The sequence below is a fragment of the Mustelus asterias genome, chromosome 5, assembly GCF_964213995.1.
Source record: "Mustelus asterias chromosome 5, sMusAst1.hap1.1, whole genome shotgun sequence".
NCBI lineage: Eukaryota > Metazoa > Chordata > Chondrichthyes > Carcharhiniformes > Triakidae > Mustelus > Mustelus asterias.
Window position 1 is genome coordinate 7,692,816 of NC_135805.1, and position 14,565 is coordinate 7,707,380.

The 14,565-nt window shown below is 45.3% G+C and overlaps 1 protein-coding gene across 1 annotated transcript in view; it reads left to right on the forward strand.

Moving 5' to 3' along the window:
• LOC144493944 (dynein axonemal heavy chain 8-like) overlaps nucleotides 1–14,565 on the forward strand; it is a 1,661,706-nt gene that overhangs the window by 1,259,126 nt on the left and 388,015 nt on the right. The window contains exon 70 of the mRNA XM_078213521.1: nucleotides 6,644–6,870. Within this exon, the coding sequence (XP_078069647.1) occupies nucleotides 6,644–6,870 (227 nt within the window). The remainder of the gene's footprint in view (nucleotides 1–6,643; nucleotides 6,871–14,565) is intronic.

Consider the following 14,565-nt stretch of genomic DNA (forward strand, 5'->3'; position numbering starts at 1 on the left):
TTCTCCTCTTCCATTTGTATCAGAAATTCGACCATATTGTGATCACTTGACCCAAGAGGGTCCTTCACAAGAACATCCTTAATTCTACCTACCTCGTTACACATTACCAGATCTAAGATAACTCGTTCCCTCGTCGGTTCTGCAACATACTGTTCAAGGTAACTATCCTGACAGCATTCTAAGAACTCTTCCTCCATCCCACCCCTTCCAACTTGAGTCAGCCAATCAATATGCAGGTTGAAGTCCCCCATGATTATTGCCGTTCCATTTTTGCATGCATCCATTATTTGCTTGTTTATAGCCCTCGAACCTACGCATCTCAGGACACTAAAGGGCAATTTTAGCATGGCCAATCAACCTAACCCGCACATCTTTGATCCTTCCAGCTGCAAGGACATCCCCCACAGCAATGCACTCAGCTGCTCTGGCAATTATGGAGTAATTTCATAATTTCCAATTATGGAAAGACCCACCTTTTTGTACACCTCACTCATCTGTGCCACCGTGCTGTCCATTATGGGTGGCATAGTGGTTGGCACTGCTGCCTGACAGCACCAGGGACCCAGGTTCAATTCCGGCCTTGTGTCACTGTCAGTGTGGCGTTTGCACATTCTCCCGTGTCTGCATGGGTTTCCTCCGGGTGTTCTAGTTTCCTCCCAAATTCCAAAAATGTACAGATTAGGTGGATTGGCCATGATAAATTGCCCCTTACTGTCAGGGGGATTAGCAGGGTAAATACATGGAGTTACAGGGGTAGGGCCTGGGTGGGATTGTTGTTGGTGCAGGCTTGATGGGCCAAATGGTCTCCTTCTGCACTGTAAGAATTCTATGATTCTAAATGCGATAGCAATAGCTGGACTATTGCTAACAGGGGAAACCCTGGCAAACATCAATGGTCAGGTCCATTGTGCATTTACGGGTAGCAGACTACAATCCCCTTGATATGTCTATTGTCGTATCTTGGATAGAATTCAGGCAAAGAAATTGAAGGCAGTAGTGATCTCTCAGCCACTGGCAATGCAAGATCATATGGTCCTATAAGTGGTAGATCAATTTCTTGGTGCATGCGATGCTTGAAACTACCTTGCGTGACAATCTCAATAAACTATGTCTCTTTCTACAAGTCTATGACATGGACTTCAGGCCTTCTGTTTGTCACTCTCTCGTATATCTCACTCATTTGCACCTCCTGATGCCACCACATCATTGCTGCTGTGGATGGTAATCCTTGCCTATTGTAGTGTCAAAAACATCCAAGGTGCCTCCCATATACCTGGCATCTATTTGTTCACAACTTATATTTTATGTAGCTCCTTTAAATGTAATGCAATGTCTCACCATGCTTCACATGATCATCATAAATCAAAATTAAACACAATACTAGGGGTAGAAAGCTGTCAAATACCTAGGTTTTAAAAAGTGCCTCAAAAGGATAAAAGAGAGGGGAAGGGAATTCCGGAGCTGTGTGTCTAGGAGCTAAAGACACAGCCGCCAATGATGGAATAATTCAAATTGGGGATGGTTAAGAGGTTAGAACTAACTGAGGGTTTTGAGATTGAAGGAGATCACATGCGAAGCTTTGGGAGACTTAAAAACAAATTAGAATTTTAAAACTAAGACTTTTTTTGATCAGGTGCCAACATAGGTTAGCAAGCTCAGGGTTGATGACAACATCAAAGCTGACAAAAACCCTGCAGCTGTAACAACTGAGTATTTATTGAGTACAAGCAATATGAAATTTAAAGATACCCTCCATAAACACCACCCGAAACCCACCTTTGCACCACATGTTTCTGGAGTCATAGGAAACCCATGCTGGATGAATTAAATCTGAAGGGTTAAATTCATTTCAAAAGTTCCTCATTTGCATGTAAATAAAGGATTAAATTGTCTTAATTGCCAACCCACCTGTCCTAACGAATTGGCTGATTCCAGCAAATGGTCTCAAAAAAAAACAGCACAATGAATGTGGCTGCAGTTTTGTGCATTTGACTCTGAGTTGGACATTGCTTGGTTGGGGAGGATGTGGGAGTCCTCTGGGAGATCAGAGCTGGGGATAGCATTGCCTCTTACTCTTCTAGGTTCCAGCAGATACAAGCCTACCCTTTCCAATTTTCCTCATATTCCAGGTATTACTCTCGTAAACATTCTCTGAATTGCTGCCAATTTGTTTACATCCTTTCTTAATTAAGGAGACTAATACTATACACAGTACTTCGGATGTTATCTCAGTAGTGCCCTATACAAGTGGAGTATAACCACCCTACTTTCAAAGAAAAGAACAAAGAACAAAGAACAATACAGCACAAGAACAGGCCCTTCGGCCCTCCAAGCCCGCACCGCTCCCTTGTCCAAACTAGACCATTCTTTTGTATGCCTCCATTCCCACTCTGTTCATGTGGCTATCTAGATAAGTCTTAAACGTTCCCAGTGTGCCCGCCTCCACCACCTTGCCTGGCAGCGCATTCCAGGCCCCCACCACCCTCTGTGTAAAATATGTCCTTCTGATATCCGTGTTAAACCTCCCCCCCCTCACCTTAAACCCCTCGTGAACGTCACCACCGACCTGGGAAAAAGCTTCCCACCGTTCACCCTATCTATGCCTTTCATAATTTTATACACCTCTATTAGGTCTCCCCTCATCCTCCGTCTTTCCAGTGAGAACAACCCCAGTTTACCCAATCTCTCCTCATAATTAAGCCCCTCCATACCAGGCAACATCCTGGTAAACCTCCTCTGCACTCTCTCTAAAGCCTCCACGTCCTTCTGGTAGTGTGGCGACCAGAACTGGATGCAGTATTCCAAATGCGGCCGAACCAACGTTCTATACATCTGCAACATCAGACCCCAACTTTTATACTCTATGCCCCGTCCTATAAAGGCAAGCATGCCATATGCCTTCTTCACCACCTTCTCCACCTGTGATGTCACCTTCAAGGATCTGTGGACTTGCACACGCAGGTCCCTCTGCGTATCTACACCCTTTATGGTTCTGCCATTTATCGTATAGCTCCCCCTACATTAGCTCTACCAAAATGCATCACTTCGCATTTATCTGGATTGAACTCCATCTGCCATTTCTTTGCCCAAATTTCCAGCCTATCTATATCCATCTGTAGCCTCTGACAATGTTCCTCACTATCTGCAAGTCCAGCCAATTTTGTGTCGTCCGCAAACTTACTGATCACCCCAGTTACACCTTCTTCCAGATCGTTTATATAAATCACAAACAGCAGAGGTCGCAATACAGAGCCCTGCGGAACACCACTAGTCACAGGCATCCAGCCGGAAAAAGACCTTTCCACTACCACCCTCTGTCTTCTGTGACCAAGCCAGTTCTCCACCCATCTAGCCACCTCCCCCTTTATCCCATGAAATCCAACCTTTTGCACCAACCTACCATGAGGTACTTTGTCAAAGTTTGTCCTAGTTAATTAATGAGGATAGTAATCAGGATAGTAATGGACAAGGACGAGTGTTGTCCTAAGGGCAGGGTGCTAAATTGGGGGAAGGCTAACTATGACTGGATTAGGCAGGAATTGGTGGCCGTTGATTGGGAGAGGCTGTTCGTGGGTAAGTCCACGTCTGGCATGTGGGAGTCTTTTAAGGAACAGTTGATAAGGTTGCAGGACAGGCATGTGTCATTTAAAAAGGAAGGATAGAAAAGATAAGATTCGAGAGCCGTGGATAACCAGGGAAATTGAGGATCTGATCAAAAAGAAAAGAGAGGCGTATGTTAGGTCCAGACAACTGAAAACAGATGCAGCTCTGGAGAAATACAGAGAGAGTAGGAAAGAACTCAAATGGGGAGTTAGAAGGGCAAAAAGAGGCCACGAAATATTCTTGGCAGATAGGATTAAGGAGAATCCTAAGGCATTTTATTCATATGTTAGGAACAAAAGAGTTGTCAGGGAAAAAGTCGGACCTCTCAGGGACAAAGGAGGGGAATTATGCTTAGAACCCAAGAGAATAGGGGAGATCCTAAATGAATACTTTGCATCGGTATTCACAAAGGAGAGGGACTTGTTGACTGGGAGTGTCTCAGAGGGAGGTGTTGACCCGTTAGAGAGAATCTCCATTACAAGGGAGGAAGTGTTAGGTTTTTTAGGTAACATTAAAACTGACAAATCCCCAGGACCTGATGGCATCTATCCTAGACTGCTCAGGGAGACAAGAGATGTAATTACTGGGCCTCTGACGGAAATCTTTGTCTCTTCATTGGACACAGGTGAGGTCCCTGAGGATTGGAGGATAGTGAATGTGGTACCATTATTTAAGAAGGGTAGCAGGGATAACCTGGGTTATTATAGGCCAGTGAGCTTGACGTCCGTGGTAGGGAAGTTGTTGGAGAGAATTCTTAGAGACAGGATGTATGCGCATTTAGAATGGAATGATCTCATTAGTGACAGACAGCATGGTTTTGTAAGAGGGAGGTCGTGCCTTACAAATTTGGTGGAGTTTTTTGAGGAAGTGACAAAAACGGTTGACGAAGGAAGGGCCGTGGATGTCGTCTATGTGGATATCAGTAAGGTATTTGACAAAGTCCCTCATGGCAGGTTGGTTAAGAAGGTTAAGGCTCATGGGATACAAGGAGAGGTGGCTAGATGGGTAGAGAACTGGCTTGGCCACAGGAGACAGGGGGTAGCAGTCGAAGGGTCTTTTTCCGGCTGGAGGTCTGTGACCAGTGGTGTTCCGCAGGGCTCTGTACTGGGACCTCTGCTATTTGTGATATATATAAATGATTTGGAAGAAGGTGTAACTGGTGTTATCAGCAAGTTTGCAGATGACACGAAGTTGGCTGGACTTGCGGACAGCGATGAACATTGTCGGACAATACAGCAGGATATAGATAGGCAGGAAAATTGGGCGGAGAAATGGCAGATGGAATTTAATCCAGATAAATGTGAAGTAATGCAATTTGGAAGAACTAATGTAGGGGGGAGTTATACAATGAATGGCAGAGCCATCAAGAGTATAGAAACACAGAGGGACCTAGGTATGCAAGTCCACAAATCCTTGAAGGTGGCAGCACAGGTGGAGAAGGTGGTGAAGAAGGCATATGGTATGCTTGCCTTTATAGGACGGGGTATCGAGTATAAAAGCTGGAGTCTGATGTTGCAGCTGTATAGAACGCTGGTTAGGCCACATTTGGAGTACTGCGACCAGTTCTGGTTGCCGCACTACCAGAAGGACGTGGAGGCCTTAGAGAGAGTGCAGAGAAGGTTTACCAGGATGTTGCCTGGTATGGAGGGTCTTAGCTATGAGGAGAGATTGGGTAAACTGGGCTCGTTCTCCCTGGAAAGACGGAGAATGAGGGGAGACCTAATAGAGGTGTACAAAATTATGAAGGGTATCGATAGGGTGAACAGTGGGAAGCTTTTTCCCAGGTCAGAGGTGACGATCACGTGGGGTCACGGGCTCAAGGTGAGAGGGGCGAGGTATAACTCAGATATCAGAGGGACGATTTTTACACAGAGAGTGGTGGGGGCCTGGAATGCGCTGCCAAGTAGGGTGGTGGAGGCAGACAAGCTGGCATCATTTAAGACTTACCTGGATAGTCACATGAGCAGTTTGGGAATGGAGGGATACAAACGAATGGTCTAGTTGGACCAAGGAGCGGCACAGGCTTGGAGGGCCGAAGGGCCTGTTTCCTGTGCTGTGCTGTTCTTTGTTCTTTGTTTAATCCCTCTCGCAATAAATGATAACAATCTATTAGCTTTTGTAATTTCTTGCATTATCTGTATCCGAGTCTTCTTTGATTCATATGCTGGGACACCCAGATCCCTCTACATCTCAGATAATAATATGCTTCTTTTTTATTCTTCCTGCGAAAATGGACAATTTGACATCTTTCCATATTAGATTCTATTTGTCAGGATTTTGCTCACTCACTTCACCTATCTCTATCTTTTTGTTGCATCCTTATGTCCTCCTCACAATTTATTTTCCTACCGGTTTTTGATTCAATGGCAAATTTGGCAAACATCTCTCAATTACTTTATCAAAGTCATTGATGTAAGTTGTAATTCTTGAGGTCCCAGCACTGATCCTTGTGGCACACCGCTTGTTACATCTTGCCAAAGAGAAAAAGACCTATTATTCCTACATTCTGCTTACTGTTAGTCAGCCAGTCTTTCAACTATGCCAATGTACAACTTATAACATGCACTTTTATTCTCCACCATAAAATTTGATGTGCCACTTTATCAAATGCCTTCTTGAAATCCGAGTGCAGTGCATCCACCAGTTTCAGTTATCCATAGCACATGTTACTTCCTCAAAGAACTCTATTAAACATGATTTACCTTTCACACAGACATGTCGACTGTACTGGATTAACTCGAGCTTATCCAAGTGCCTTGCTATAATTTCTTTAATAATAGCTACTAACAACAGCTGTTAGGCTAACTGGCCTGTAGTTTCCCATTTTCTGTTTCCCTCACTCCCTTGAATAAAGTTCTGGTCTTTAGAGTGTCATGAGAATGTGATTGGGGAACTCACTAATGTGAGACAAACAGAAGCAGTTGTATTAAAGGAGGTGTAAACTTCTTTTTATTTTTGCCTCTGAGTATCATCATGGTAGGATAACTCAAGTTTTGTATGTATGTTTCTCAGCTAACTGTTATGTTTGTTTTGATGCTAGGTTGGTGAAAAGTTTCGATCACGTGCACTGAAGTTCCCTGGTCTGATCTCTGGTTGCACAATGGATTGGTTCAGTCGCTGGCCCAGAGAGGCATTGGTTGCTGTCTCTAACTATTTCCTTTCTGGTTTCTTTATTGCTTGCTCAAACGAGGTGAAAACTCAACTTGTGGCAACAATGGGTGTTTTTCATGACAGGGTCTATCAGACATGCGAGGACTATTTTCAGAGGTATGTTCCAATGAAGGGACCGTTTAATTTATTGATAATATTTAACAGTGACTCATACCCCAAAGTTGGCCAAGTTGATTGGTACAACCATTTTTACTTGAGCAAACATTGAAAATTGACTCGAATTGACAAAGATATTTTCACAAAGTTTGGCAAGTAGGTATTACTGACTGTGAAGAAGAGAATGAAAAGTCTCTCATCTTATTATGCTGGTATCCAGGTAAAGCAAATGATTAGAGAGGCAAATGGGATGTTGTTGTTTATTGTAAGGAGAATGGAATATAAAAGTTGGAAGGTTTGATGCAGTCATATAAGTGAGACTACGGATGGAATTTTCCTAAAAAAATCTAGGGGGGCGCCAATCTGGGAAAATAGCATGTGAGCCTAAAAATCAGTTTCACGCCTGAAGCAAAATAATTTGCGATTGTCCTGACCCCTTTCTCATGGTGTGAACTGGATGTTATCTCAGCAGTGCCCTATACAATTGAAGTATAACCACCCTACTTTTCTATTTAATCCCTCTCGCAATAAATGATAATATCCTATGAGATTTTGTAATTCCTTGCAGTGCCTGCATTCTAATCTTCTTTGATTCATACACTGGGGCACACAGATCCCTCTCCATCTCAGATAATAACATGCTTTTTAAAAATTCTTCCTGCCAAAGTGGACAATTTGACATTTTCCCACATTGGACTCTATTTGCCAAAAAGGGTGTAAAGCAAATTAGCATATTTAAAGTAGCATTTAAAGTAATAGTAGGGGTGGCACGTTGGTTAACACTGCTGCCTCACAGTGCCAGGGACCTGGATTCAATTCCCAGCTTGATCACTGTCTGTGCGGAGTTTGCACGTTCTCCCCATGTCTGCCTGCATTTCCTCCGGGTGCTTCAGTTTCCTCCCACAGTCCAAAAGACTAGTTGGTTGGTTGGTTAAGTGCATTGGCCATGCTATATTCTCCCTCAGTGTACACGAACATGCACCGCAATGTGGCGATTAGGAGATTTTCACAGCAATTCTTTTGCAATGTAAACCCACATGTGACACAAATAAATAAAATATGCATAGCTAAAGTGAAGAAAAAGGTAAAATGTATTTATTAGTCACAAGTAAGGCTTACATTACACCGCAATGAAGTTACTGTGAAATTCCCCTAGTCGCCACAATCCGGTGCCTGTTCGGATAAATGTACTTAGCCAGCATGTCTTTAAGACTGTGGGAGGAATCCCACAGTTAGCTCATTCAAACCCCAGAGCATCGAATTCTCTGGCCTTCAGGCATGTATCAAAAGTGGCAAGAATCACTACATTACAGATTTCCACTATGGCAGACCTGGCACTATGTTCACTCCAGAGGGCTCCGCGGCCACTCAAGCCCCTGGGTGGTTGGGGGCAAATGAACCTACAGGAAGTAAAACTAGACCCAGCACCAGCATAGGCACAGGAAGTGACAGCAGCATACCCAGCCATGTTGACTCCACAAAGACTGTGCAAAGTCCTTACTAACCTCTGGAATTTGTTCCTAAAATTGGGAGAGATATGCTACAGACTAGTCAAGAAATGGCATGACATGGTGTGTTTACTTTGTTCCACTGCACCGGAAGTGGCAGCATGGTGATATACAATAAGGAGAGCGTTACACTGGGAGTCTTCAATATTGAGTGCAGATCCTCATGGAGGCTCAGGCATGCCAAATGTTCTGGATGACATTGAGCTTCTTGAGTGTTGTTGGAACTTCACTCATCCAGGCAAGTGGAGAGAAGTCCATTATCCTCCTGACTTGAGCCTTGTGTTACAATGCGGAGGTGGACCCCCTTTTGAGAAGCGATGCTAAATCCCCCAAAAGAGGAATACCTCACCTCACAATCTATTAAACGTGTGTGGCAAGGTGTGAACTGTTCTTCAGTAACGTTTAGTGGTTAACTAACAGAAATACCTGACACTCACTTTAAAATGAACATTTAACAATTTATTTATTTAACAAACAGGGAACATTAACTAAACAAGTAACATACCGAATAAAATGAGATTCTAATTAAATGCTGTTCAAATAAATACAACACTCATTTATTAACTTAAAAAGTAATATAATAATAGAATTCAGTCACTCTCAACAATACATCAGATCTGTGGCTTTCGGAATCTTTTGGAGTTCTTCTGTTGATTCCTGTCTGTGAGTTCTTACTGATTTGGTACCTTTCACTAGTTAGATGGTGTGTTCCCTTAAGAGATCTGAAGCTGGCAGAGTTGAGAGTTGCTCCCTCTCCCTCTTGAGACTTGAGAGGTGGTAGTTCTTCAGTTGCTCTCCTGTTTTCCCCACTGCACTCTCTTTTATACCTGTAATGACCTATCAATTTTCCTACAACCGGTTTGGTCTGATGTTGTCAACACTATCAAATTCAAATTTTATATGTTCCTGGTCGCTGAGCGCCTGCTTTAAATTGGTTGTCCTGGTGTTGGACTCAAACCCAGAGCTTCTGGTCCAGTGGTAAGGAGCTACCACTGCACCACACGGTCTCCGTAGGAATTACACTGGTTTTCACTTATAGGGTATGGGGCCTGTTGATCATGCAGAATGGTGGCACAGTGGTTAGCACTGCTGCCTCACAGTGCCAGGGACCTGGATTCAGTTCCAGCCTCAAGTCACTGTCCGTGTGGAGTTTGCACATTCTCCCTGTGTTTGCGTGGGTTTCCTCCGGGTGCTCCGGTTTTCTTCTGCAGTCCAAAGATGTGTGGGTCAGGTTGATTTGCCATGCTAAATTGCCCCTTAGCATCCAAAGATATAGAACATAGAACATAGAACATTACAGCGCAGAACAGGCCCTTCGGCCCACGATGTTGCACCGACCAGTTAAAAAAAAAAACTGTGACCCTCCAACCTAAACCAATTTCTTTTCGTCCATGAACCTATCTACGGATCTCTTAAACGCCCCCAAACTAGGCGCATTTACTACTGATGCTGGCAGGGCATTCCAATCCCTCACCACCCTCTGGGTAAAGAACCTACCCCTGACATCGGTTCTATAACTACCCCCCCTCAATTTAAAGCCATGCCCCCTCGTGCTGGATTTCTCCATCAGAGGAAAAAGGCTATCACTATCCACCCTATCTAAACCTCTAATCATCTTATATGTTTCAATAAGATCCCCTCTTAGCCGCCGCCTTTCCAGCGAAAACAATCCCAAATCCCTCAGCCTCTCCTCATAGGATCTCCCCTCCATACCAGGCAACATCCTGGTAAACCTCCTCTGCACCCTCTCCAAAGCCTCCACATCCTTCCTGTAATGTGGGGACCAGAACTGCACACAGTACTCCAAGTGCGGCCGCACCAGAGTTGTGTACAGTTGCAACATAACGCTACGACTCCTAAATTCAATCCCCCTACCAATAAACGCCAAGACACCATATGCCTTCTTAACAACCTTATCTACTTGATTCCCAACTTTCAGGGATCTATGCACACATACACCTAGATCCCTCTGCTCCTCCACACTATTCAAAGTCCTCCCGTTAGCCCTATACTCAACACATCTGTTATTCCTACCAAAGTGAATTACCTCACACTTCTCCGCATTAAACTCCATCCGCCACCTCTCGGCCCAACTTTGCAACCTGTCTAAGTCTTCCTGCAAACTACGACACCCTTCCTCACTGTCTACCACACCACCGACTTTGGTGTCATCAGCAAATTTGCTAATCCACCCAACTATACCCTCATCCAGATCATTAATAAATATTACAAACAGCAGTGGCCCCACTGCTTAGGTTAGGGGGATTAGCAAGGTAAATACGTGGGGTTACGGGGATAGGGACTGGGTGGGATAGTTGTCGTCGCAAGCTCGATGGGCCAAATGGCCTTCTTAGGCCATTGTTCCACAGGAGCAGGCTGAGAGTAGGGGAGTGTGTTTCTGCATTTGATTTATTTATTTATTTTTTCAGTTAAATTTGTGTTAAAAATCAGAGTTTTTTTTTCCGAAACAGGAAGTAGGCCCAGGTGAAGCCTGGGAAGGTTTTTGGAGGGTTTAAAAGCAGGCCGCACTTTTGAGCGGGCAGCGTCAGGAGCGGGCAGTGGAGTGAGTGGGAAGCAGAGTGAGAGCTGACAGGCTTTGGCTCATCGGGCTTCGGCGTAAACAGGCAGAGGTGGGGTAGGTTTAGACAGTTTTTCCTGTGTCATTGGAAGAAAGGGGGAATTATGATTGTGAGGCCAGTTTGTTGTTCTCAGTGTCGGATGTGGGAAGTCCTGGAGTCAGCTAGCCTCCCGGACGTCCATATCTGCGCCAGGTGCGTCGAGCTGCAGCTCCTGAGGGACTGCGTTGGGGAACTGGAGCTGCAGCTCAATGACCTTCGTCTGGTTAGGGAAAATGAGGAGGTGATAGATAGGAGTTACAGGCAGGTGGTCACACCGGGGCCATGGGAGACAGACAAGTGGGTCACGGTTAGGAAGGGGAAGGGGAAAGGTCAGGTACTAGAGAGTACCCCAGTGGCTGTGCCCCTTAAAAATAAGTACTCCTGTTTAAGTACTGTTGGGGGAGCAACCTACCTGGGGGAAGCAACAGTGGCCATGCCTCCGGCGCAGAGTCTGGCCCAGCAGCTCAGAAGGGTAGGGAAAGGGAGGATGAGCAAACTGACCACAGCACCAAGGTACAGGGAGCCATCCAAGTGGGGGGAGAAACAAAAAATGTCGTAGAAATTGGGGATAGTACACTTTTGGATGCTGTTGGGGGGGACGACTTAGCAGGGATAAGCCATGGTGTACAGGTCACTGGCTCGGAGTCTGTCCTTGTGGCTCAGAAGGGAAGGGGGGGAGTGGAGTAGAGGATTAGTCATTGGGGACTCCATAGTTAAAGGGACGGATAGGAGATTCTGCAAGAACGAGAGAGACTCGCGGTTGGTGTGTTGCCTCCCAGGAGCCAGAGTTCACGATGTCTCGGATTGTGTTTTCGATATCCTTAAGGGGGAGGGGGACCAGCCCCAAGTTGTTGTTCACATAGGCACTCAAGACATAGGTAGGAAAAGGGATGGGGACGTGAGGCAGAAATTCAGGGAGTTAGGGTGCAAGCTTAGGGCTAGAACAAACAGTTGTTATCTCTGGTTTGTTACCCATGCCACATGATAGTGAGGAGAGGAATAGGGAGAGAGAGCAGTTGAACACGTGGTTACAGGGATGGTGCAGGAGGGAGGGATTCAGATACCTGGACAATTGGGGCTCTTTCTGGGGTAGGTGGGACCTCTACAAACAGGATGGTCTGCACTTGAACCAGAGGGGTACCAATATCTTGGGGGGGAAATTTGCGAATGCTCTTCGGGAGGGTTTAAACTAATTCAGCAGGGGGGTGGGTACCTGAATTGTAGCTCCGGTGCACAGGAGGTTGAGAGTAGTGAGGTCATGGATGAGGTTTCAGAGTCGCAGGAGTGTACTGGCAGGCAGGAAGGCGGTTTGAAGTGTGTATACTTCAACGCCAGGAGCATCCGGAATAAGGTGGGTGAGCTTGCAGCATGGGTTAGTACCTGGGATTTCGATGTTGTGGACATCCCGGAGACATGGATAGAGCAGGGACAGGAATGGTTGTTGCAGGTTCCGGGGTTTAGATGTTTCAGTAAGTGCAGGGGAAGGTGGAAAAAGAGGGAGAGGTGTGGCATTGTTCGTCAAGGACAGTATTACGGTGGCAGAAAGGACATTTGATGAGGACTCGTCTACTGAGGTAGTTTGGGCTGAGGTTAGAAACAGGAAAGGAGAGGTCACCCTGTTGGGAGTTTTTTATAGACCTCCAAAAAGTTCCAGAGATGTAGAGCAAAAGATTGCAAAGATGATTCTGGACAGGAGCGAAAGTAACAGGGTAGTTGTACTGGGGGACTTTAACTTTACAAATATTGACTGGAAAAGCTATAGTTCGAGTACTTTAGAGGGGTCGGTTTTTGTCCAATGTGTGCAGGAAGGCTTCCTGACGCAGTATGTAGATAGACCAACAAGAGGTGAGGCCATATTGGATTTGGTACTGGGTAATGAACCAGGACAGGTGTTAGATTTGGAGGTAAGTCAGCACTTTGGTGACAGTGACCACAATTCGATTACGTTTACCTTAGCAATGGAAAAGGATAGGTATATACCAAAGGGCAAGAGTTATAGCTGGGGGAAAGGAAATTATGATGCGATTAGGCGAGATTTAGCTGGCATAGGTTGGGGAAGGAAACTGCAGGGGATGGGCACAATTGTAATGTGGAACTTGTTCAAGGAACAGCTACTACGCGTCCTTGATAAATATGTACCTGTCAGGCAGGGAGGAAGCAGACGTGTGAGGGAACCGTGGTTTACTAAGGAGGTTGAATCTCTTGTGAAGAAGAAGAAGGAGACTTAAATTAAGATGAGACGTGAAGGCTCAGTTAGGGCGCTTGAGAGTTACAAGTTAGCCAGGAAGGACCTAAAGAAAGAGTTAAGAAGAGCCAGGAGGGGACATGAGAAGTCTTTGGCAGGTCGGATCAAGGAAAACCCTAAAGCTTTCTATAGGTATGTCAGGAGTAAAAGAATGACTCGGGTAAGATTAGGGCCAGTCAAGGACAGGAGTGGGAAGTTGTGCGTGGAGTCTGAAGAGATAGGAGAGGCACTAAATGAATATTTTTCGTCGGTATTCACACTGGAGAGGCACAGTGTTGTCGAGGGGAGTACTGAGATGCAGGCTGTTGGACTGGATGGGATTGAGGTTCATAAGGAGGAGGTGTTAGCAATTCTGGAAAGGGTAAAAATAGATAAGTCCCCTGGGCCGGATGGGATTTATCCTAGGATTCTCTGGGAGGCAAGAGAGGAGATTGCAGAGCCTTTGGCTTTGATCTTTGTGTCGTCATTGTCTACAGGAACAGTGCCAGAAGACTGGAGGATCGCAAATGTTATCCCCTTGTTCAAGAAGGGGAGTAGGGGCAGCCCTGGTAATTATAGACCGGTGAGCCTTACTTCTGTTGTGGGCAAAGTATTGGAAAGGATTAGAAGAGATAGGATTTATAATCACCTAGAAAGGAATCATTTGATTAGGGATAGTCAGCACGGTTTTGTGAAGGGTAGGTCGTGCCTCACAAACCTTATTGAGTTCTTTGAGAAGGTGACCAAAGAGGTGGATGAGGGTAAAGCAGTTGATGTGGTGTATATGGATTTCAGCAAAGCGTTTGATAAGGTTCCCCATGGTAAGCTTTTGCAGAAAACACAGACACATGGGATTGAGGGTGATTTAGTGGTTTGGATCAGGAATTGGCTAGCTGTAAGAAAACAGAGGGTGGTGGTTGATGGGAAATATTCATCCTGGAGTTCAGTTACTCGTGGTGTACCGCAAGGATCTGTTTTGGGGCCACTGCTGTTTGTCATTTTTATTAATGACCTGGATGAGGGCGTGGAAGGATGGGTTAGTAAATTTGCGGATGACACTAAAGACGGTGGAGTTGTAGACAGTGCGGAGGGAAGTGGCAGGTTACAGAGGGACATAGATAAGCTGCAGAGCTGGCTGAGAGGTGGCAAATGGAGTTTAATGCGGAAAAGTGTGAGGTGATTCACTTTGGAAGGAGTAACAGGAATACAGAGTACTGGGCTAATGGTAAGATACTTGGTAGTGTGGATGAACAGAGAGATCTGGGTGTCTATGTGCATAGATCCCTGAAAGTTTGCACCCAGGTTGATAGGGTTGTTAAGAAGGCGTACAGTGTGTTAGCTTTTA